The sequence below is a fragment of the Miniopterus natalensis genome, chromosome 4 (genome assembly GCF_054644295.1).
Source record: "Miniopterus natalensis isolate mMinNat1 chromosome 4, mMinNat1.hap1, whole genome shotgun sequence".
Classification (NCBI taxonomy): Eukaryota; Metazoa; Chordata; class Mammalia; order Chiroptera; family Miniopteridae; genus Miniopterus; species Miniopterus natalensis.
The window spans coordinates 52122130-52148552 of NC_142084.1; the positions used below are offsets into that span (position 1 = coordinate 52122130).

Sequence of the window (26423 nt, forward strand, 5' to 3'; positions counted from 1 at the left end):
TATGCACATGTAAATACTTTATTTCCGTACTTTATGTTGTGTTCCCTAAATGCTTACTTTCTTCCCATGTTGCTTCTGGTTGAATTAAATCAGAATGATATTATTGCATTTTAATATAGGCTATAAGCCTCTTTTATTCTGAATGCTATAACATAGAAATTAATTAATAGGAATTAAATTGCTAATATGAATTAAAATAGCCTTTACCATATGTGGAATAAAAAAAATGTCAAACAAAAGGATATATTTATTGTTAATGGCACATGATGTTATGAAGAATATTTTGGTAAAATAATCTTTGATATTTACAGAAGACCTATTTTATATCCATATTGCATCTAACCCAGAATTGCTTATTTTCTTAAAAACAGAAAAAAAAAGTGCAACAGAAAAAAAATCCCTCAATCCATTTTGTCATATATGCTAAAAATTAAATGAGAAAACGTAATAAAACTCAGCATTGAAAGGCTCAAAGAGCTTACGGTATCGAAGACTATGATTTCTATTCAAAAGCTTTTTTAAGGCAGCACTATCACAAACACACTAATAACCATGGCATTCCACCAGGACACAAGACTGCAAGTGGCTCCATCACATTGTACAGGCTGCTACAATGACCTGATATATGTACAATGTGCTAAATTTTGAGTACAGCTAGTGATTGTTATATAACAGAAATCTCCCCCAAAAGTCACTTTTCAAGGTTTCCTTTTTATTTTCACTGAAGAGCTGAAGTCTTGAAGTGAATACATTTTTGTCACGTTAAGTGGAAGAATAGGTCGAAATTCGGAATTAGCTCCTGAAATTTTAATGCTGCTTTTAACCACCTGCATCCTAAAGTGCTTTCAGAGATTCTACACAAGCTATAAGGAGTCAAACCCCAAAGACTAATCATCAGGTATATATTTCACTAATCTACTCCTGATGCTTTGCCTAGAAAATTGGCATTGCCATCTTCAACATCTTGCTTTTGGAACCATGGTTTTGAATTTGTTCCTTGTTGATACGCTTCCAGAAAATGACAGATTCCAGGAATTTCACTGGGGAAGTTTGGTGGAAGTTCTTCCCTTGATCGAGGGGTAAACACAAAACCGGGACAGTCTTTGAGTAATCTGAAATAATAAAATAATTACTATTAAAATTTAATACTGACATAACTGTCTACTCAAGAAAAGGCAACATAACTAAATGAATATTCCTCAAAATATTAATAAACTATTTTCACTGTGATTGGAAGAAAGCTCCTAATGATGTTATGAACATCTTCACGGAAGAAGTACAATGGAAAAGCAATTCACAATAACTAGAAAATTCTATCAAATAATACATTTCACTCATAATAGAAAAAAATTAACCATAAAATATCTTTGCAAAGGCATAATCTATAATCCATACAACAGTATAACACACAGTAATGGTGGAAAAACACACACACAAAATAATCCAAAGATCTAATAATAGCAAAAAACACACCCATAAACATAATGTTATAGAATAAGGCTTCTTAAATTGAAAGGGTTAAAACATTGCCCATTTACTGATTCACTCATTTTGTAAATATTACTGAGAAATAATCATGGGCAAGAAGTTCTAAAGGAAATGTTCTATATAAGCCATATGCATATATATAAAATAATGTAAGAATAACTTTTGATCTCTCAATAGAATTTTTACAAAGTTAAGGTTAATAGGACTAAAATGAGATTTAATTGTACATATTGATACTCTACTTTCTATCTGGTGTTTGCAATAATTTTCCTTCTTAAATTCATTTGTTCTACTCAATTTTTTTTATTTGCTACGAACTACTCCATTATGCTAAACTCATTTTAAATTTTGACCCTATTGATTGAGTTACTGGGTCCTCTTCCTGTTTGCTTCCTTAGTTTTCTGTCAAATGCAAACTTAATATGCATCTCTTTATTGTATTATTTAGGCCGTGGATGAAAAATGTTGAATAGTTCTGGGATCTAAACCAACTCCTACAGAAATTATTCGCCACATCTGCCCAACCAGAGAATGGCCTTCTACTGATGCTTTAGTCATGAATTCATAAATACCCCTTGGCCTATTATTTATAAGGCATAATATTTGGCAATATGTAATGAAAAGTTACAGAATCCCATAATAAAAATATAAACTTCAAATTCTGGTAGACTTAGTTTTGAAGAGCAACTAAAACGTGTACTACTCATACTGCAACTAAAAGGAGTCAGTTTTCTAACTTTTGAAAGTGGGATTAGCAGTACACATTTCTAGGACAGTTGTGACAATTAAATAAATCAATTAAAAAAGGCAGATTAAGCATCAATTAGATATCACATAACACCCATGATTTTGGTAACAATAAATAAGTCTGATAATATCAGACTTTGAAGAAGAGAAACAAACCTTCATATATCATTGGTGGAATATAAATCAGTAAAAGCAATTTGGACAGCTAATTGACTTCCTTAGTAAAGTTGAAACTGGGTACAACCTATGAAATGGGAATACCATTTATAGGTATATTATCTAAAGATATATGTATAAGAATATTTATCAAGTCACTTTTATAGTAATAAAAACTGATACACTCTAATTAACCATAGGGAGAAGGCAAGTTCTGGTTTACTCATACTCTAGAATACACAGTATGTCATATGCACATATAGTGATGTGCTTGATCTGGCTTGCACTGGCTTGTGAGAGTGAACTGTTAAACATTCAGGAATTTTACAAGCCATCAGTGGCCTGAAACCTGCCACTAAGGTGGGAGTATTTACACCATGGAAATTGGTAAATGCTAGAAATCAAGGATTCTCTACTTCACTCCCCAAAGCTGGTTCACCAGCACACCACTGCATTAGAAATAGTATGAGTAAATGAACTAGATTTATAAGAACTAGATTTACATTTCATCAAAAAAAATCTCAAAAACATAATGTTGAGTGGATTCAAGGCAAATTGTAAAAAGATATGAACAGGGCTGGTGGAAATCTACTTTTCTCTGACTTTATTTTTTTATATGGAGGAAACTAAATGAAGAAAGTTATACTCCTGACCTCTTTCTGCCCGTTTTCCTTGCTGGTAAACAGAAGCAACATATGTTATTCCTCTACTCAGTGCCTTCCTGCCTCTCTCTTTAGGAGCCTGCCTGTCTACAGGAAGTATATGTTCTCAGATGTTCCTACAAATCTTAAGGGATATAAAACCCAGTGTATCAGAGAGAAAATGGGGGCCAGGGGCCTATAATATTTTATTTCTTTCATAAAACAGGGATCTGAAACACAGATGACAAAATGTTGACATTTGTTAAATATTAGTATTAAATATCATATTTTTTTTATTTTTTTTCCCTGTATGTTTGAAATGTTTAAAAGTAACTGTAAAAATGTATATAATTATAACGGTTTAATAAATAAAAATGTATAAAACTAGAGGTGATTGGTAAATTTAAAAACTATGTTTCTGCCCACATTCTCCCAACATTTCCTATTAATATGGTAATTACAGTCATAACCTTTCTATCACTTGAATTTATTAAGTGCTTTGCTCAAGATCTCACATCTGGTAAGCCTGTATTTGCAACTTGTAAGACACGTCTTCTGAATACAAATCACAGGCTTTTGAAAGAAACTTACAGATAAATACAGAGTGTCACAGAGTGAGAAATGTTCATTAGATCATTTCAAATAAAGATCAAAATTTATAAGAAAAACAGGTTGGAAAAGTAAATCCATTTAGATGAAAGCTTGATGGCAGTCAGATCCAAGAACAGCTGCAACAGTCCCAGTGCAGATGTTCATGTAGGATAGAAGTTTTCCTTTACTCCCTCTTGACCAGATACCATTTCTCCCAATAAAATAGTAAAATAATAGATTTCAGGTGGTCAATGCAATCAGTACCTGTAAGTTGTTGGGCTGACATTGATTTTCCGTGGTACACTGCAGGACTCAAATTTGTTAGCCAAGGTGACATTGTTTCCAAAAAGACAGTAACGAGGCATCTTAACTCCAACAACTCCAGCAAAAACCGACCCAGAATGCAGTCCGATTCGCATCTGAAAGCAAAAAAGAACCACAGTGTTTCTGGTCATTGGTAAAACACTTCCCACTTGTCAGTGTTGCTTGACTGCCCTGTCTAAATTATTGTACCAATCGCTCTCACCACACCACTCCCTCCTTCCTCAAAAGCCCCAGCCAACCTCCCTCTACTCCTCATAGCTGATTAAAAATGATCAGTGGAAAATCAACCACACCTCTTACCCTTCTCCATTTGTGCACTTAGGTTTATTGCACAAAGCACTCTTGTTTCACCTTCCGCATCTGAGACAAATTTCCACGCATACCTATCACAGTCACCACAGTGACAAGCAAAGTGTCTATGGGCTGTTTATGTGAACCTGCTCTGTCTCTCAAGTGAGAAAGACATAACTTCTGGACTATAGGAGTCATTTCCCAAAACACTGTTAGAGAGGGGCCAAAGCAGCTAGCTCTCACTATATAAAGTGTGTGTTTTTAGGAATTTTGCTTTAAAAGAACTTTATGCTACACACTATCCCATTAATCAAATGACTAACAACCAGAGAAAGGGAATTGCAATATTTAAGTAAAAAATAACAGAGGAAGCAGGAAGTGGTTGCTGAGGCCCAGCTTATAGTGACTATATACATTTCAGTTTAAAACACCTGGACCCATGAAAAATCATGGTTGTGCCGTATCTAGATATAAGATGCAGTCTGGGATATGGCGGGGTGAAAGTTTAGGAATTCTGAAAGTTATCAATGATTTGGAGAGCTCTTGGGAAAGAATATTTGAAACTAATATCTTCTAGAAGATCTGAATGCTTGATGATCTTAAAAGAATGCACAAAGTCTTTTATTACTGCAAGTTAAAGTGGGATATTTTAAATGACAATCAAATACCATGCTTATTATTTACAAGTTCCATGTTTAGTTGAAAATTTAAAAATAAGTTTTATTAGATATAGGCATTTTAAACAAAGGCCAAGTGCTCAGTAACTTAGATGCAATTTAGACTCCAGAAGACTCAGCCTTATGTATAGCTATTTTCTAATACCTGCTAAAAACGCTTCCAAATTATTTGCTTTTAAGATGTCAAATGATGAATTCTGCAAAGTTTTCAAACAAAAGCACTCTATTATGAATCAGGAGATTTGCATTCTAAACCGAACTCTACTAAAATAGGTAGCCTGACTTTCTGTAAGCCTATTTTCCTGTAATTATATCTTCATCTATAAAATGTAGCATTAGCTTATTATTATATTTTATCTTCACCAGAGGATATGTTTATTGATTTCAGAGATCAAGGAAGGGAGAGAGGGAGAGAGAAAGAGAGAGAAACACCACCAATGTGAGAGAGACACATCAATTGGTTGTCTCCCGCAGGAGTCCCAGGCAGAGCTGGGGATCGAGCCTGCGACTGAGGTAGGTGCCCTTCGCCGGAATCAAACCTGGGATCCTTCAGTCTGAAGGCCGACACTCTAACCACTGAGCAAACCAGCCCAGTCAAACCCACAACCTTTTGGTGCACGGGATGACACTACAACCAACTGAGTCACCGAGCCAGGGTAGGATTGGATTATTTGTAAAGCCTGTTTGTCACTTTTTTTTTTCCAGCAGCAAAATTTAGATGATTATTACGTCGAGCTTTTTCTTCTTTTGAGAACATGGTTTTACATGTTCAATAAAATACAAAAATGATAAGAAAAATTGATCTTCTGCCTATAAATATCAATCACAAGTTTAGCACATTTAGATGAAGTTTTTGCCTTCTTTGGCATTCTTCTGATTAAACCAGTTTCTCTATCTGTACTTAGTTATTCTAGCTTTTTATATGATAAATTTATCATAGCATTTTAATTTTTCTCTTGCATAATTAATATGCAAATACATTCGCCCTGTAAAAATCCAAACAAGACAGACAAAGCACATGCCCCGTTGGCTACCTCCATGCTGCTCTCTCCCTCTTCTCCTTCTCCAGCTTCTGAATCTCACCCTCAACTCCAAAGTTTTCTTCCCAGGGAACTTTTCAAATTCAGGAACAAGAAAATGATCCAAACTTTAAGATGCACATAACTTCCTGAATGAATCTTTTTTCCCTGGGGATAGACTTTTATGTAAAATAATAAAAAACAAAGACAGAATTCTGTCTCCCAGTAAAAGTTTGGACGGAAACTTGTTAGTCTTCCATTTGGGGACCACTTTTGACAAAGCCCTTTTCTCATTACAGGCTTCTGGGAAAAGGGAAGGAGAGGTGCCAGAAGTATGTTTTCACGTCCACTTTCCACTCATTGATTTTCACTGCTGCTTCAGCCCTCTGGCCTTTGTCATCAGTCTCCGTTCAGTTTCCTAAGCCTGGGTGGGTGGAAGTTAGTGAAGATATCAGTAAGAATCAAGGAGTGGGTGACTTGTGCATATGACACATTGTGGGGGGGGGGAGAATTTTGGGGGGAAAAGGAAGAAAGGAAGTATTTCCCTTGATTCCATCCCATGGGTTAGAGGAGTAAGAAGCAGTAAAAGCCTGGCCTTTTTTTTCTTTTTAATTTTTAAAAAATTAATTTTAGAAAGAAGAAGGGAGAGAGGGCAACATGGAATTGTTGTTCCGCTTATTTCTGCAATCATTGGTTGATTCTAGTATGTACCCTGATTGGAGATTGAACCCACAACTGAGCTATCCAGCCAGGGGAAGCCTAGGCTTTGAAGCCACACAGACATGACTTCAAATTCAGATGCTTGGGAGACTTGACCCTTTTTGTCCGTCACTGAATTGTGGGTTCCTCTTCATAATGATGTTATAAGGATTAAATGAGACAATGCTGAAGTCACAATATGTCCCTCCCCTACCTCTATACACAACAATGTTTCTCTCTACTAAACACACTCTTCACTTCTGCCTCCATGAGATTTTGTGGGTAGTACCTAAGGCCATCAGATACTTCCTAAGAATGTAGGTTAGAACAAATAAAAAGGTATGTTTAACATCTCACTTTACAGGTCGTTAAAGCTAAACTATTATTACCCAGGCAATTATCTTTGAAACTAGCTATAAATAATTTCTCCAACTGCAAAACTCTAAAAATACATTTCTACAAATAACAAAAGTCAAGGCACTAATCCCCTGGCTCAAACATACTCATCTTAGTTACAAAATCCATTTATGTGGAAACCATTGGTTTTATTGTTAATCTGGATATTTTAAGCATTTACTTTGACGCTATAAGTTTCCTCACCAAAACCAGAGAGAGAGAATTCTCCTTTTAAAAAAGTGTAATTACAGCCCAGCCAGTGTGGCTCAGTGATCAAGCACTGACCCATGAATCAAGAGGTCCCTGGTTTGATTCCTTGTCAGGGGCATATGCCTGGCTTTGGGGCTTGATCCCCAGTAAGGGGCATGCAGGAGGCAGCTGGTTGATGTTTCTCTCTCATAGATGTTTCTGTCTCACTGTCCCTCTCCCTTCCACTCAAAAAACAATAAAATATATATATATATTTTAAAAGTGCAATTACAGTCCAGCTGGCATGGCTCAACAGTTGAGTGTTGACCTATTGATCCAGGATATTGTGGTTCGATTCCCGGTCAGGGCACGTGCCTGGGTTGCAGGCTCAATCCCCAATGGGGGTAATGCAGGAGGCAGTCGACCAATGAGTCTCTCTCATCATTGATGTTTCTATCTCTCTCTCACTCTCCCTTCCTCTCTTTATTTTTATTAAAAAATAAAATAACGTGCAATTACAAAAATTATGTCTGAAAAACTCAGATGCTGTGATGCTTTTAAAACAGAATCACAAATTATTCAACACTCTCCCCACTGAGACATGGGGTCTGTCTCTTTCCCTCTGGGCAGGCTTATGATTGCTTTGACCAAAGGAATAGAATGGAACAGTCACCGTGTGTATCCTAAGGCTAGGTCATAAAAGGCCATGCAGCTTCCACCAATCTTGTTACAGTCCAGCTGGTGTGGCTCAGTGGTTGAGCAATGAAGTATGATCCAGGTCAATGTATGACCTATGAGCCCAACCTTTCAGCCACACCCAGTGAGGAACCAGGCATGTAAGTGAAGCAGCCACCTTGGAATGGGTCCTCCAGCTCCAAATGCTACATCCAGCTATTCCAAATGACCTCAACCATTTGAGTTTTCCCAGCAGAGACATCAGCTATTGTGAGCAGAGGTGAGGTATCCCTGCTATACCTCATCTAATTTCTGATGTACAGAATCCATGCATAATAAATATATGAAAGTGTGTAACACAATAACATATACCTGGGAGGACAGTTAGCTTAGAAAACCAATATGATGTGTGCTGTCTACTAGCCATACATGTATGGTGTACATGTATGGTGTCTACTGATATTGACAGGAGCCAAAATGAAACTTCTAAATGTTATAGTTCTGTTTTAAATTTTTTTCTTTTGTCACTTTATATCTCATAGCTAATCAGATAGGATTCTATGTCACTTCAAAGGCCCATTTCTGGGTCATCAATTGAGATGTGTTCTATAAAAATTAAGTGGCAGACTGACTACTGTGCCACAAGTAAAGATAATCTGCTTATGTTCTACCTACTAAACTAATGCCCAGCACGTTAATTTTATCTCATCATCTGCAATAAAATACTATTCTGGAATCTGATGCATCTAGACATTGCAGAATTTTATGTGTCCTGGAAAATATTGGTGGATTTACAGTCAACATTCTTTCTACTGTAATGTCCTCCCCTGCAGGTACTGGAAAGCTAAAAATTACATTTTCCAACCCCCCTGGCAGTTTCTAGATGCATTTCGATGGGGTGACTCAGACACACTTGCATAATAAGACTTGGAAGCCAGGATTCCTGCTGCAGCCGCACTTCTGTGGAAGCCTTTTGTTTTCTGCGGTATGCTTCGCGGAGAGCCCCGTCCCCAGGCACTCGCTCATTCGGTGGGGGTCATGCGCAGGACTTCCCCGTTGTTGATGCAGATTAGAGCAGGAGCAGTTTCGTCTTGCAGCTAGCAGCAGACGCAGCAGCTTTCCGAACACAAGAGTTTCCTGACTATGGCTCTGGGGGTATCGTTCTGGAGCCAACTTCCCGGCTGAGGGAAAAGCAGTGGCTCTGAAATGAGGCTTTGGGAGCCATTTTTTTAAAAACTCAAATTACAGATGGCTTCTTTGTTCCTCTCAATGATTCTGTAAACCATTTAATACCATGCAGTAAATGTCTTCCTGCTTAACAAGTGAGAGCTTGCTTTCTGCAACGAGACCCCAACTGATACACCATTCTTTTGATAACTAATAAGCGTTTACTCTCATTTCCTCGAAAATACAGTCCATGATCCACTTTACCTTGATAGGCTCTCCATGAGGAGACATGACTTCATCAGAGAGCTCCATCATCTTCAGGGCCATCAGCGCTATCTGAACAGCATGGGTATCACTTTCTTTGTGTAATCCCCCAGCCACACAATATGCATCACCAATGGTCTCCACCTACACATAACAGATTTTCCATATTACACACAGAAAAAAGCTCAGGAAAAATCACAGCATACAACATAGAGCAGAAGGAAAGAATCATATAGTAACCATCTCGGTGTTCTTTGTCTAAGATACTGGCTACAAAAAGCTAACAATTAATTTAAAGCCACCAAATTGTAATAATGGCATTTTTCTTCTCTTCTAAATATTTATTGTAACTTATCAGATCACCTCATTCTTTTCATCCAACGCTTCCAGTGTGGAGAAATGGAGGTGAGAAAAGAAAAAGGAAAAACATAAACCGTTAGTAATTTTCCATTTCACTCAGAATAAATGCTGAAACCCCTTTAAGGTGCCCAAGCTTCATCTTGACCTGCCCTTCTGCTAATTCCTGACTTTACCTGTCAACTCTCCCTCTTGCTCACTTTGTTTCAATGCCACTGGCCTCTCCTGTTTTCCTGAAAACATACCAAAACATAGCAAGCTCCCACTTGCTATTCCTTTGCCTGGAATAATCTTTCTGCAGATAACTGCTTGGTTTGTCCCTCATTTCCTTCAGCCCCTTACAATATCACCTTATGAGAAAGGCCACCCTCGATGAAACAGCAATCACCTCTTACCCTCTCCCCCTCTCTCCTGCTTTATTTTTCTTTCATCATATTACACCACATGAAATACTATAAATGTATTCACTTGTTTATTGTCTTCCTTTCCCACAGTAGAATGTAAGCTATCTGAGTTTGTCTATTTTATTAACTCCTATAGCACCAGTGCCCAGTATATTCACCAGTGAATGGACCAGGCAGCAATGCCTCCCGTAAGCTTTTCTCGGCAGTGAATAGATGAGAAGGGCTTAAAAGAAAGGCTAACATATCACAGGTGCTCCATAAATGTTATTAATTAGGAGGAGTGGTACACTCACCCCTCCTTGGACTTAGGTGCCTATTCTCTGTGCTATTTTAGCACATTTTCCGGACTTGAGTGACATATGGGGCCTTTATCATGTTCTATGGAAATCTAGCATTTGTCAGTGCAGCCCTCCCCGCCATATGTCAACTCTTCCCACAGGGATTATGCCTACTCACACTGAAAAATGCTGGATAACAGTAGATATTTGCTAAAACAATAGATAGATAAATACTAACACAAAACAATGCCTAAAAGATTGAAACACGGACAATGAAATTCAATAAAGTCCTGCTGTGATCAGATCCCTGAATAAATAAACTTGACTATTCCTTGGAAGCCATGACACTCATAGTTCAGCCTATGATTATACATTCTGTGTATCTGAAAGTTACTTAATGGTTAAAACCCTCCCTTATTTATTTACAGCTCTCTCTAGGTATTTTCATGAAAAATCAGAAGTGGAGAGAAGTGGACAGAAGGACAGGTAAAGAAGGTGACTAACTAGCTTTGGCTGCAGTTGGGCGAGTCAGGGAAATCTGTGGCTACCATCCTTGTAGTAAGGAGGTTAGATTCTAAATACTTGATAAAAATAACCATTTTTTTCCCAAGTTTCAACAAGATGAAACTTGAAGAGGAGGACTACTTCTTCTGTTACCAATCACAGCCGTTTGCAAAGAACAGCAGGACTTCCTTCTCACAATTCTGAGAGGAGACATTCTCAAGATAGAAACTGTCTACAAATAAATATAGCAGATTCCATAAGAAGCCATCAAGCTTAACCTAACCAAAGCCAATTATTTTATCTGTAATTATCCAAGGGCCTATTTTTGTCCCATGGGATCATAGCTGTGTCTGGAATTTCCTGTTAGAAATTTTTAAAAGAAAGGTTTTTTTGTGTTTTGCTTTATTGTTTTTTGTTTGTTTGTTTGTTTGTTTATTTTTACTTCTAGCATCTAGATTGAAAAAAAGCAAGGGCTTGTATATTCCCATAAATAATTTTTGTTTTCTCCTCAATCTTTTATCTATTCCACATTGGGTTAAGCTCTGAAATGCTAGGTTGTTATGTGGCAAATTAAAAAATAATTCCAAGTCACACAAATGAGAGGCATGCTCTGTTCTTAATTATGTCTCAAACAATGCAAAATACTCTATATCAGTAAAAAAACACCTTTTACTTCTAAAGGAACGGGCAGAACAGGAAATCTCTTCATTAGTTCTCTTTTGATAATAGTTGCATTTAAAAGATAGCTGATTTCATGTTGGAGACAATCACTGTGCATCCCTAGTGCCTAGAATGATGCCTGGTACATCCTGGGTACCCCAAAGTCCTGCTGCCTGATGAATAACAGATGGCACTGACCATGATGTATGTTGTTCATGCATATAAACTCTTTGGGTGGATGTTATTTTATCTGTTTCAAAAATGAAACATGTCAAGTAAAGACAAGATTTGAAGACAGGCTTCTCTTATTCAGGCATCTCTGCCCTCAGCCTCTCTACAATAAAGCCTTAAGTAGGTCATTTGGATTTCTGCTAACTGGCCAGACAAAGTATCCTGCTAAGTGCATATTGAATTAATCTATTTAAATACTATTTGTATAATCCTCATGTTTCTTTACTTTCATAGATACAAAGGATGTTTTCACTGTACAAGCCATACTCTGAACTATATCACGCTTAATAACTCAACTCGGTTTCCAGTCAAGTGTCATGTTCATGGACTTCTAAACTTCACTATACCCCACCCTCCACTCAGTCTCTCATCCCCCATTCTATGCTCATTCCTGGAGAAGACAATGTGGCAGTCCTTTCTGGGAATCATTATCTCTTGTTTCTGAGTAGATTCAGAGCTATTTCTGGCTGGCAAACACCCACGTAATTAATGCACAATGCCTGCTCCCAGATGTGGCTTCCTGGATGGCCCTGCTGGGACAGCCTTTACTTAGTAACTCAGATCCTAGTTTCAGTGCTTTTCCTCAGTGACTTTTGCCTGGAAAATGGGCATCGTCCTGCTCCACCCCTACCTTGTAGACATCCAGCTCTCCACACTGCTGGTCAAAGCGTGTGTAGAGCGCATTGAGCATGGTGATGACCTGCAGCGGCGAGCACTGGGAGCAGATGGCAGTGAACCCAACAATGTCTGAGAAAAGCATGGTGACGTTACTGAACTTCTTGGCTTGCACGACTTGCCCTTGCCACAGCTGCTGTGCCACCTCGGAGGGAAATATAGAGCACAGAAGATCAACTGTCTTCTTCTTCTCTTCCTCCAGAGCCTGGTGGGCTTGCTCAAGAGTGGCTTTCAGTTTTCCCAGCCTCTTCTTAAGGCCATCTTGAGCTCTGGCCTGTTCTCCTATCAAGACCACATCCCTTAGCGCATTGTGAATTGGGATGTCAGAGAGGTAGAGCCCTCGTCCTGTAAAATCTTCTAATCTGTCCACACAGGGTGAGCCCAAGAACAAGATTGCATTGGATTCAATGATGTAGATCATTTGGCCTTTGAGGTCCATAACCTGTGAAGCAAAGGAGAATTGCTATGATTTATTCAAGTTCTCGACATCTTTTGGAGACAAAAGGAGAGAAAGTAGATACAGTAATAACCCCTTTGTATTGAACTTGATTTTTTTTTTTCTACCTGCTGACCAAGAACAATATTCTTTTTATAGTTCCAGTTTACTATGGGTTCTAAAATGTATGAAGAGTGTACTCTACACACAGATCACAATTTTCTACAAGCAGTGCAAAAAAATTCCTTCTTCAAAGCTTTCTCAGTAAGTGGCATGTTGCTGGTCCTGTGACTACATTCTTTTGATAGCAGAAGCCAGCAGAAATAATTGCACCAAGGGAGCCTTGAGAGAGGTGAGGCTTCAAGTGATCATCCTGGATCACAAGACTTACTTGGATGAATGTGGACAAATATGTATATGTGTGTTGTTCACTGCAGCCAAGAGTCAAAAGCAACCCAAATGTCCTTCCACAGCAGATGGTTAAATAAAATAGAGGACAACCTTACAATAAGATACTACACAGACTTTAAAAAGTGAAACAGACATATATTTAAGGACATGGAAGCATGCCCAAAATATACTGTTTAGTGAGAAAAAGGAAATTATAAATAGTATTTTTTTTGTGTTTTAAACAAAAATGTATATAACTAATGTCATTGATTTGTTGTTGTTGCTACAATGGACATCTTTAAGTACTGCCATTTTAAAAAATATTTAGCTATACAATTTTTATGATAAAAAGCAATAAAGCTGTTTTCATTTTTGGGAACAGTGTGTCTGCTGGGATTATGCATGCCTAAAATTTATATGTATCATAAGACTATTAGCTTTGCTGTACTATCAAGCAGGATTTAGCAAACTTTGTAACTTAAGAGTAAATAATTACAAAGTTCTCTACCATGAGATGACAGAACATTTTCTCCCACATCTTCTAACAATTAATCAAACAAGTTATTGATTTTTTCCATGTTTATTAAATATTGAGTTAAAAATCCATTTAGTTGGGTCCTGTAAGAAAAAAGTAGTTTTGTTTGTTTGCCATAAAAAAATACCTCTTATTCCAAATTAAGTCAGCTATTTGATGATGATTGAAAACATATTTTATATAAATATTTTTATAATTCAGTTATAAAATACTTCATAAATATTTTACATGGTAAACTACATTCAATGAATATTTGTGAAGAGTCAGGTAAAAAAGAAATGCATACAGAAAGGATCTTGTTTTAAATTTATTCCAGCCTTATTAAGTATTTTAGAATTGTTTAAAATATAAGTGTTTTATGAAAACATTTGCAGTGATGCATATGCATTTGTACCTTTTTTGTTTCTGGTTCTTAAATATGAAATAACTGAATTCATATTCAAAATACTATTATGTATCTCTTACCCTTGAAGATTTCTTCACAGAGTTGTCCCATCTCCTCACTCGGAGCACAAATTGCAAATTCAACATAGTCATGATTCCGCTAAATGTCTGGTTGATTTTCGGAGTCAGAATTTCAAAGTACTCTTCAAAATTAGGCTTTCCTTGCAAGTCCCTCCTGTTCATCAGCCTCCTGATGCCGTTGCCAAATTGCAGAATCGTCATGTCTTTGTCAAACATGAAATGGAACGGAAATGTCTTGCAGAAGAGAGAAGCAGGGATGACCAGCGAGGACTGGGGTTTGCCTGGGGACAGGGACGGTTTGGTGCTTTTGACATGAATGGAGTATAAGGCATAGGGCTGGTTAACGAACTCGCTGCCATCGCTGCGGAAGCAGGAGGGCATCAGTGACACTTCCACCTCGGTTTCGTACAAGATGTGAGCAGCCGCCTTAATGACGCCGGGAAGAATCAGAGATGTGATCTTCTTGGGGAAGAAATAATAAACGTTTAAGAAATCGTGATCCTTATCGAGGCAGAGAATGGAGGCCGCCTCCAGCCGGCCCTTCTCTGCTTCTTGGCAGTGGCTGCTCTGCTTCAGAAGGGTGCTGAAGCTATTTAAAAAATCTTTGAGGGTTCCTCCCACCACACCCAGGATGTGTTCATCTTCCTCATAACATATTTTAAAAATCTCTTCACCGAGAGATGCTTTGATGACCTCTGCTGGAACTCCTGAAAACAGATAACACATTTTTTGCCAAGTCAAATAGGTCATCTTGGTAGAACTGAGCTGTTATGACTCTTCTATACATTGTTTTATTTGATTATTTAATCTCCTTTATATCTGGTAATAGAATTCCAACCCAAATTAACCACCTATATTCAAATTATCTACACAGATTCATTACTAAAACTCTGGTAATTCTGATTTAAAAATCCCAAATCATTACTTAAAAAAAAAAAAAGATCAATTGAATATAACATACAACTTTTTTATTATCTCCCTAAACTTAGCTATAAAAAGGCAATTGGAATTGCAGGATCAAGTCCATTTCAGAAAAAGCTCTCCCACCTTGGTAACAACAAAACCAGTCCCTCTTGACGAAAGGCTACTGTCCCCCTTGTGGGGTCTCCAGGAGTATAAGCTTCACAGGGATTAACTGGAAATCACTGGTTGTGAAACTCAATTTTGTCGTTTTTTTTCTTTAGAGATAACATAAAGTAATTTTTTCTGCGTATAACAGCATTCTTGTTGGTTAATGTTACTCTAATGAATATGTGTTTGGAATACATTATTTACTTTCTACACCTCCGTGCCGAGCCTCCCTGACCCTCTAAGCCCTGTGTACCACACTCCTTTTCATCTGTAACTTGGGGAGGACAATAGTGCCCTCTTCACAGCACTGTTGTGATCCGGGGGGGAAGATGGTTAGAATAGTACTTGGCTCCTAAGAAGACTTCAATATGAGTTAGCCATAATCACCATCATCATCATTATCATTAAAATCTGAATAGCTTGCACTTTTAGAAAAATTTAACTTGTTGGTCATATACTCAAACTTTGAAAAGGAGAGTACAACCAAGTTACTCAGCTACCTGTTCCCCTAAACTACGTATTAATATGAGAACACTGTTAGCCCCTTTCTCTATGACTATTTTGAACCTTTTAAAAAATTCTTTATTTTACTTTGTTCAGTAGGATGCTTTATGCATAAACAAGGAACACTTAGTTAACTTCAAGACCAAAGCATGTAAATGTCTACGAGTCAGCTTCTCATGCAGCTTTATCTAATTCTCAGCAAATAAACGTTATAAGAAGAGGAAATGATACTGGGGGAGGGGGGTGGGGTCAGTGGAGAAAAAGTGGGGATATCTTTAATACTTTAAAAAATAAAGATAAATTAAGAGAAAAAAATAAAAGAAAATGTTTTAATATGAAAAAGAGTTATTCTTTATGTTAACACAATACATAGATTGAACACTTCACACTGGAAGTCACCAGTGAATAAAAATAAATATTGTAGGAGAAAATATTAGTTCTTCAGGTAAATCTTTTTTACTAATAGAAAATATTAGTTTACAGACAAAATATTAGCTCTAGAAGTATAATTAATTCCTAATTATATATACTCAAACAATTCTATTACCTGCTGCAAGTGCTTGGTCTGCAATCATTTTTTCAAAGTCTTCTCTTTCCACAGATTTTCTGAAATTATTTCAATATCTTAAATTATAAACTGACAAATGAATGCTGAGACTTCAGATTATAACAGACAGAAATCATAACAAATAATTTTAAGCTACCTTCTCTGTAGAGACAAATCTTCACTATCGAGTTTACAGGAAAGGAGCAGTGACATGTACAACCCAAAGCAATGTTAAAAAACATTCTAATATACCAGAATACAGAGTGCTTCGTCATTTTTAATGAAATACTTGCCTTTTAATTGAACTTTATTTAAACTAATACTATAGAGATCTACATTGGCAGGGATCCAGGATTTTAAAATGGCTCACAAGGGAATGGTAATAAAGTTGCCCAGTTTTTCTGATAACCCCACCAAGAAGAAAAACCTACATACTGATTATTTCACTTTTAAGTATCACTATTTCTTTTCCCCAAAGCAAATATACAGTAAATCCTGTATATTTAACTCTCAGACATCTTTACATTAAATTTTATCCTTGATTTTGTATAAAAATGAGTAACTTAAGAAATCTATTCTTTATTCAATTACTGCACTGACTTCTGTAGCATAGACGTTGATAATATAATAGCATATATATTGATTGATTGATTGAAGACTCTAGTGATTTCAACTGGACAATTTGCTGATTCATGTCTGCCTAAGTTTTTGTTGATGATTTCTAATAGTAATGACTGATTATGATAGAATTTTCCAAAATACAGAAGCATGTTATAAGACACCCAATTTGTTTCTGGTTCATTTTGCCATTAGACAAGCCAAGTTTACAAAAAAGCATGAATCTAAAATTTTTAATAGGTTTCAGAGAACATGGCACATGTGGAGAAGTTTCAAAAGAAAATATTTTCAAAAAGGAAAGTTGCTCAGTCCACTACTTTATTACATAAAGGTATAGTGCTTATAATTATTTAAAATACTAGGTGGAAATATTTTCTTACTTTAATGGGCTGAGGAGTACTAACTAGTATTATCTAGTTTGACTTTAGAGACCCCCCCCAAACATTTTGATACATAGTGCTTCTTTATAATACAACATCTGTATACTTTATTGTGTGCTCACCACCCAAAGTCTAGTCTCCTTTCATCACCAAACCCCTTGATATATATTGTTTTGTATTAATCAATCTTCAGATTTGCTTCTTTTTGTCATTTAAGCAACTTCTAGTTTTTCCGAAAGAATGAGAGCAAATCTGCTCAGAGAACTGTAATTCTGCCAATTCCCACACCCATGATATGAGATATGAGCAAAGTGAGTCCAAACAGCACATAGTGCAATTCAAAATAAGTTCCCTATATTTATCTTCAAAAAAGGAGGTATAAGCTTGTATATGCACCAGCAAATGTGCGTGTGTTATAGACACACGCACACCAGCCGTGAGTTCATACTTATGATGATGTAAACAAAAGGTCAAAGAAAAATAAACGCTCTATGTGCAACCAACCCAGGGAGATATCAGAATGTGTTTTACTAAAATTCATTCACTTAAAAAAGAGATGGTGGTGAGCTCCAGCCCTCCATTTACAGATACTTTATTATTTAATATCTTGGTGTTTTGCTTTTGACGTCACCTAAGATGATAAGCAGTCTGCAAAAGGGTGTAAGGTGTGTTCAGCAGCTGGCAAAATGAGAGCAGTAGAAAAGGCAGTTGCCTCACCAGAAAAAAGATGGGGGGGGGCGGTGACCAGAAACAAAGAGCATACCCAACAATTTAAAAAGGCAAAGCAGCCCGGCCGGGCGTGGCTCAGCGGTTGAGCGTCAACCTAGGATCCAGGTGATCGGGCTTCGATTCCTGGTCAGGACACATGCCCGGGTTGCAGGCTCCATCAATGACTCTCTCATCATTGATGTTTCTATCTCTCTCTCTCCCTCTCCTTTCCTCTCTCTGAAATCAATAAAGATATATTTAAAATAAAAATAAAAATAAGAAAAATAAAAAGGCAAAGCAGAGAGAAGCCATTTGGCATATCAACAGGAACTCTTATGAGAAAAAGGAGCCCTCGTCTTATTTCAACAACTGAATAATTAGCACTAGGACAATTTAAAAGTATGATCAGTTCTATAAGAAGTCAGAGAAGTGGTTAAAGATTTTTTAGGATTCCCAAGTAAACTATATATTTCTGTTAAGTTCTGAGATTTTTCAAAGAGAGACACTGCTGGGAACACATCCTGGTGGAATGTCTGCATTCGACTTAGAAACATTCAGAACACAAAGCTCTGAGAATAAATTTTGTGTAAACGGGCTGCCAAGGACTTAAGCAGACAGACACAGTAGCACAGCTACAATGACTCCTGGCTATCTTATCAGCTGACTGAGAAGCAAGGTCAGAAGCTGTGGAATGCTTTGCATATCGCTCATGTAAACAGAGCTTCCGTCACACACACGGATTCGCACTCTCTCCTGGACCCGCCTGTGACCCCTTCTTGGCAGCCTGCTGCCTACAGTCTGGGACCAGTTAGTCAGCAAGGAAAATTAAGCGCAGATAATCCACAGAAGAGATTATTCACTCAGGAGTTGTAGGGAAATGAATGAATTTATGAAATATCTTTGACAATGGTATTGGCTTATAAAACTTCAATGTTCAGTCCTGTAAATGTGAACTCAAGTATTTATTCTGTCATTTGCAGGATGAATAATCCTGGGGGCTTCAGGAAATCAAGAACAAGTCCAAATCAAGTTATCCACTAGCAGTGACTGTGCCACGACATAGTTGAAAAGTTAAGTATACAAATGAGATTATTTTTAAAAATCTCCTTATATATTAAGCTGCTACAGAAAGCTAGCTTAAAGAAAATTTCAAAGACACAGTACATGAAAAAAAAGTGTCAAAGAACTCATTCAGCCAATGCACACCAATTACAAAGATTCTAAAAATACTTCCTTAAGGATTAGTAGCTGCTGCCCCAAGCCTCCCTCTTTCCTCCTTTTCATCTCCTCCTGATGCAGCCCCTAAAAGTCTAACCCTGGGGGGTGGGGGCAGAAGTGGAGGGAGAGGGGCATGGGAACCCTACTCCAGCCTCTTAGCAGTATTCTTCAGCCAAGGAGTGTTCACTGAGTGTTTGGCATCCACGCCTTACCAGTTAAGTATTTTACAAATTACCCCTTAGTTGGAATGAAGAGGCCCGTGGGAGCTTGTTAAAAGCAGAAGTATATGACAACATGGTTAAAATCATGGGCTCTGAAAAACGCAGGCTGGAAACTTAATTCTGCCTTTTCTTAAAACCCTAGAAAATCCTAAATATCATACATAAACTTAAGCTTAGTGATGCATAAAATAGGAAAGATAAATGCATGCACTTTCAGATTAGTGGCAGCTAAAACACTCAGTCCAGTGTTTGGTATACCATAGTGATTCGAAATATGTTGATACTTCCAGTAAGTGTCGGTTATTAGTAGTGGTGTCAGAGATGGTAATAAGAAGTTCACACAAATAAAATGGTTCAGTTTACCTGCTTTCTTTTATTTTGTGTTTTGCCAGTGTTCTCTGAAGTGCAAGGTTCAGTCGTTCAAACTGAAAATGGAAAAGAAAAGTTATAAACATTCCCTTAAATAACCATTTACTTGAAGATACATTTTTGTAAAATTTGTCCTGAAAGTTTCTCATGAAGAAGCAGATACGTTATCACCGCAATGATAAGCGTTGTGAATTTACACTTTAGAAAGTGGGACTGATTTTCCACGGGTTTTTCAAACTTGGGAAGAAACCATGAGCTCAGACTAATTTGAGTTTGGATGTGGGCTGTGGACCACAGGCTTTGCCAGTGGTGGGGGGTCTCACTGACAGCCACAGAGCAAGGTGAAGATGAGCTGGAATCCAAATAGAAGAGTCCAGTTTGGTAAAGTCCGGTGTCCCATGAAGGAACAGTGGGCATCACTTCCTCTGGGTCAGGAAACCCACTTGGACATGCTGCCAGCACTTCAGTGAATGGCAGCGTGGCCCAGGCCAAGCCTACCCCATTCCTCTCACGAATTCTACACCCAGCCACCCCCATGACTCTCTGCCCTTAACTCCAAGTGCATATCTATGTTTCATGTGTCACTTACATCTCCTGGTCTAGAAAACTCTGATACTATCTGTCTTTCCCTTTCTGTTATCCTTTAAATCCAATCTGTTTCCATGATCATTGATTTGAAACAAATCTTGGATTTTCCCTAATTTGTACTTATTTCCCGTTTTGAACTAATAATCTTCATCAAACACTTACAGTTTTACTCTCTTTTATTGGTTTCATGGATTTTCCTATACTGCAAGATATTGCGTATAAGTCCCCATACTGTTAAGTACTTGTTGACTATATAAATCTTTCTTAACAGCTATTGTCTCTAGTTAATAAAGGGAAGGAGAGCATAGGCAAGCAGTGCTGCCAATTTTTTTTGCATTCCATGTAAAAATTGTATGTATTTACATGGGTGTATATAGCCGCTGATTCTTTCTGTAGTTTACCCAGAGGAAAAGTGAAGTCTTCTGGCTCTGTTCCAAGTTGGGAAATTCCTTTCCCCTTAAGAACTATTTATATCTCTCTTAGAGTTTCCACTGGTTAAGTGAGGCAGTGAAGTTCAGCAAAATAGACCAAGCTTCTGTTTTAATAAAATAAGTCACACAAAGGACTTTCCATTTTAATGCGCATTGTAGAGCTTAGAAAAGAAACTTGAAATGTATTGAGAAAAAATGCAAGTGCTGAAAAGAAAGGAAAGAAAAATTAAATTTAAAATGTAGAACAACTTCTCTGGCTGTTCCAATAAAGAGAGGGAGGGTACGTCTGCCTTGGGGTGAAAGGAAGGCTGGCAGGAGACTTATCCTGTGGGGGGATTTGAAGCAAGGTCCTGGGGGCCTATATGATGGCAAAGGGCTGCCTGGCAGGTGAGGAACATGTGGAAAGGAAAATATGGGCATGTTTCTGTGCAGTCTGTTATGTTAAGGAAAGAGGAACATTAAATAGAAGACTGTAAGTGAAGTAGATCTGCCAGGGTTCTTGAAAAGCTTCAATTTCTCAAGGGCCTTTTACTTTTAGGAAGTTACTCTGGCATTATTAATATCAGCATACTCAGGTAGATTAAAACTCAGGAAAGCATGGGTCGCTGTGAGTTCTCTCTTCCTGGAAAACATATTCAGATGGGCAAAGGGCTCATCAATGAAACGCAGGTCATTGCCTTAATGCATGAGCTCTCAGTCTTCCTTCATGCATTTGCTACCTGCCTTTATGATTATTTGTCTCCTCCACTAGAGTAGAATCTCCAAAGGGGCAGAGAATTCGTTTTGTTCAGCACTATATGCCCAGCACCTAGACCAGTACATGGCCACAGGAGATGCTCAATGCCTATTGATGGAATAGATGAATGAATGACACTCCCCTGTCAGTGATTCAAAGTCGTGAAGGCTTAATCTATAAAATTATATCAGCGATAGAGTCAAGTACAGAGGTGTTATCCTTTCAGCCTGTTTACAAATAAATTTAGATTGTTTCCAATTTAAAATAATTTTAATTATATTTGATTATATATGAATTGTGGCTCTGACCAGAAACTTTTGATGGAAAATGAGGAAAGAAAACCCATCCAATTCTGCCACTGAGTAATTTTTCCTTCTCACGCTGTACTCCTCAAACTAATACAAAATAGTATTGAATGTAAGCTGTAATTTAAAAACTAAAATTTTAAAAAAGAGAATTTTTTATTCCTCTTTCCTAATGCTAGTAGAGATGTCAATTCTCCCCCCTCTTTACTTTCCTATGAGTTCACAAACAACAACACAGATTATTCTAAACAAAGACAAAGACAAATGTAAAATGTCATTTATATTGGTATTTGGAATTTTTAACATGTGTGTGACTTCTACTTTAGGAATTAAAAATCTTAACATGTCTATGACTTCTACTTTAGGAATTCAAAATCTATCAAACAAAACAATGAGTCAAGATGCTAATGACAACACTCAGGAGAAGCACGGAGGCTCTCCAGCTTCCCATCATTGCCATCTGTTCTTCTCTTGGCACCTCACTCTGTCCTGGAAATAAGAGTACCAACCATTTCCCAGACTGTGATGCCAACCAACTCCCTGACAAGGGGTACATTCCTCATCCCAGCCAAAGCGGGCTGTCTAGTGACTAGAGTAGTGTGAGAATAGTTGCATATTTCTATTTCAAAGGCTATTGACCAAAGTACTTTTATGGTGATATTATATTTGAAATTAGTTTCTTCAACTTTCTGATAATTCTAATTTATCCATGCTCCAAGCTTCAATTCAAATCTAATCTTTCTTAGTCACTCCAGCCTATATTGCTTGCCAGCAGAAATTGCTCTACGCTGTGTGACTTTGGTCAAGTTACTTAGCTCCCCTAGTCCTTGAGTGTGAAACAAGATTACCTCTGAAGTTCCTTTTAGTCCTAAAAGTCAGCAAGTCTATGGTTCTTCAGTGCTTTGGTGTTGAGTCAATTAAAAATTACCAATGGGTATGATAGCTGGAGTCTAATTATATCAATGTCCAATCTCGTAGGTTAAGTGAGTTTCTATAAAACTGAAAACTGATGGAGGAAAGAGGCATCATGAAAATTTTTAGCTGTTCTCTTTAGCCCTGCCAGGGGAAAAGAGCTTTCTACAGGCCCCTTCTATTCCTAAGTTACTTGACTAATTAGCTATATGTGCTCTATTCCCAGAGTTCTGTTATGGATAGATTAACAGAAGGTGCTTCATATATCAAAATGGCATTAGGCTATGCAGCTAGAGGAGCTATTTCAAGAGGTATCTAAGCTAACAACACAGATATTGGCAATGATAGGCCCATGACTCTGACCCAAAGGAGCAGATAAAACCTGACTTGAACAGAGATTTCAGGCTCAGAATCAACAGGGAAAGGGAGATTTTCCCACCTCAACAAATTATCAGGGGATACATGATGCTCTTTGGAGTTGGAAGACAAAAACATGGCAGAAAATAAGTTATTTTTCAAGGAACTTAGTTTTAAAATAGTAGTTAACAACCACTGGGCATTTGTGGTGTGGCAAGAGGTATGGGTCACTTCACTTCATGCTCATTAAAACTCTAGAATGTCGAAGCTATTATTGTTTCCATTTTACAGATAAGAAAGCTGATGCTAAGGGACTAAGCAGTTGTCCAAAGTCATAAAGCTTGTCAGAGTGCAGGATCCTTTTGAAAAGAATTCAAGACATTAAACAGTTTAAGATAAGCACAATTTAAGGCTATGATTGCTTTAAAGGAATGTTTCTCTATGTTTCCAAGAAACATCTATCATAGTCTTGAAAGTGGGAAAGCAAGTGTTTACATTTTCCTTAGAAATTTTTTCTTTTACAATTTTCAAAGTATCAGTAAAATCCTGAAAGAGCAAACACTCACCTCGGGGAAAATCAATTTGCAAATGCTCTCTGCCAAAGTGTGAAGATATACTCGGCTCCGACTGGTCTTTCTTTGAGGGAGACTTCCTTGTACCTTCTTCTCAGGAACGTCCTGACAGATGGGCAGCGTGGCTTTGCAGCTCTCTGAGCTTCCTGCCACCTCCTCTGCTGGCTCTTTAGGAACCTGCCCTGGTGCCAGTAAGGAGAAAGGACACTCCCCTGTGATATTGAGATCCTTCAGCTTCGTACAGAACATGGTGCTGGTGGCCTCACCCTGCTGCGGATCTCGTCCTGGTGAGCTGTTCTTCTTATGTGGGACTGACAAACAGACGCCAGGATCAGATCAAGGACACTGGTGACTGGGGTGTCTACGGGCAGCAGAAAATCAGAACAGAAAGAGAGTGACTTGGCACTCTTGTGAAAACAAAAAAAGAAATGTGTGAAAAAGCAAAAATCATACAGTCATTTGTATTTTCTTTCTCTTTTTTCTTTATTTTATTTTATTTTTTCCATCACCGTTTATCCCTCCTATACCTCTTCCACCTCCACCCACCCCCTTCACCCTGCAGTCACCACACTCTTGTCTGTGTCCATGAGTTTTCTCTTTTCTTTTTTGCTCAATCCCTTCACCACCACCCCCTACACCCCCAACTGTCTGCCTACTCTCTATCTACGAGTCTGTCTCTATTTTGCTTGTTAAACCACACAGTCTTTTTGCGTTTTCAAGTTAAAAAAAAAATTCTGGTGGAAACGTCAATTAGAAAATGGATGGGACATTTGGTAAAGATCTTTAATATGTGCACATTTCAGTATGCTAGTAAAATACTTGCTTTCAATATTTTAATATTTTTCAAATGGAATATAATTTTCTCTAAAGTGTCCTTATTGGCACAAACTACTGATGTCCATTTTTATAAGCCATTTGGTCTAGTTTGATTCCACATAGGTGGAACACTGTGGTTTTAAGACAGAGGCCAAGTCCAAATGTATGTTTTATGAATGTGACCACCACTACATTCTCTCTGTGCTCATTTCTGACAAATCAGAATATCATAAACCAATGTCTCCCAAACATACCCAAAAGTATTTCTATATTTGATGCTTAAGTATATGTTTTCAGATCCAAAACACAGTATATGTTTTCAGATCCGAAACACAGTGTATGTTTTCAGATCTAAAACACTGTCCGGTTGTGAGTTCAGCTTATCAACAATGCTAATGATCTTAATTAACTGGGTTCATCATTCTTGGAAAATAAAAAACACAAAAAAGAGGGGGAAAGAACCTATGTTTACTTACTGCCTACTATGTGCCTGGGAACTCTGTATTTACATTTAAGTCTCACAGGAATCATTTAAGTCTCATAGCAACCACATGGCACAGATATTAATCCCAGTGAACCAGAAGCTCGAAAGTTTAGGTCATTTACTTTCTTTTGAAATGCTAGAAAGTGATTGAGCTAGAGTTCAAATGTAGGTCCATCTCACTCCAGAGCCAATGCATTTTCTGTTAATCCAAACACATATTACCAAATTATACTAGTTTCTAAATAATCAGGCTTAATTTAGAAACTAGGATTAGCTTATCTTAAAGATACGGCTTAGAAGTTTATATTAAAAAGAAAACAAGAACACAATTCTCCTGATTGTTGGCTGGTGGTATTTGAATCATCCATGATAGAGCCTTATATTTCAGTCTTTAGAACTAGAGTTCAATTGTTTTTTTCTTTCCTATGTGCCCAAATGCTCTTAATATGTTCTTAATATGTATAAGCAACAGCTTGTAATTCATCACAGATAAGTTAACTAATAAGTTTAGAGCAATGGACAATTTATTTTCTGAACTGAAACAAATAAGAAACCTAAACTCAACATCTGACAGCTTTTGGGGTCTCATGTACATTAAGTATAGGTGAAGATTACAGATGCTGACAGGCCAGAAGGAGCTACCAGTATTCTCTATTACTTAAAGTCATACCCCAAATCTGTGATCACATGTAATTTATGAATTTTCAAGAAGGCACAAGGAAGATCCTATATATTCATGAGCAGAAAACATATTCTGCCAGAACAGAATAGGGAGCTACCTATCTCAGTAGCCTACTGAGTGACCCATAGGCAATCTGTCGATAGGAGGAACAGTTACTTGGATTCTGAAAGACCTAAACATTTAAAGCTATCAACCACAATCCTTTGAAGGCTCAATTCCACAAATATTTGTTTCTCAGGCTTTAATGCATCTCAGCATAACTCCACTACTATTTACTAACTCCCGTCCTCATATAGGGTTTAGATCAGTGGTCAGCAGACCTTTCCGTAAAGGGCCCGAAAGTAGGTATCTTCAGCTTTGCAGGCGCTATCAATGACTCAGCTCTGCCATTGCTGCGGGAAAGCAGCCATAGCTGATATAAAAGGAATCAACATGGATATTTTTCGATAAAAATTTTATTTGCAAAAACAGGAGGTAGAGTTGATCCATGGGCTATAGTTTTCTGACCCCTGGTTGTAAAAGGTGAGCAAGTTAACGGAAGCATTTTAATCCAAACGTAATTTTGACTATAGGGCAAGTTACTTTGTCTCCTGAAACATAACAGCCTATGCAGATCCAGTTTTACACAACATGAAAGTAATAAAA

The 26423-nt window shown here is 37.6% G+C and overlaps 1 protein-coding gene across 1 annotated transcript; it reads right to left on the reverse strand.

The window, feature by feature from the left end:
• Positions 1-229: 229 nt before the first annotated feature.
• Positions 230-24063, reverse strand: GUCY1A1 (guanylate cyclase 1 soluble subunit alpha 1). The gene is made up of 8 exons (XM_016200311.2): positions 23791-24063; positions 19890-19951; positions 16382-16440; positions 14260-14966; positions 12390-12875; positions 9325-9468; positions 3888-4042; positions 230-1112 (listed from the first exon to the last, which is right to left on the reverse strand). The coding sequence occupies exons 1-8, from the start codon at positions 24043-24045 to the stop codon at positions 911-913; spliced, it is 2070 nt and encodes a 689-aa protein (XP_016055797.2). The 5' UTR covers positions 24046-24063; the 3' UTR covers positions 230-910.
• Positions 24064-26423: the final 2360 nt, after the last annotated feature.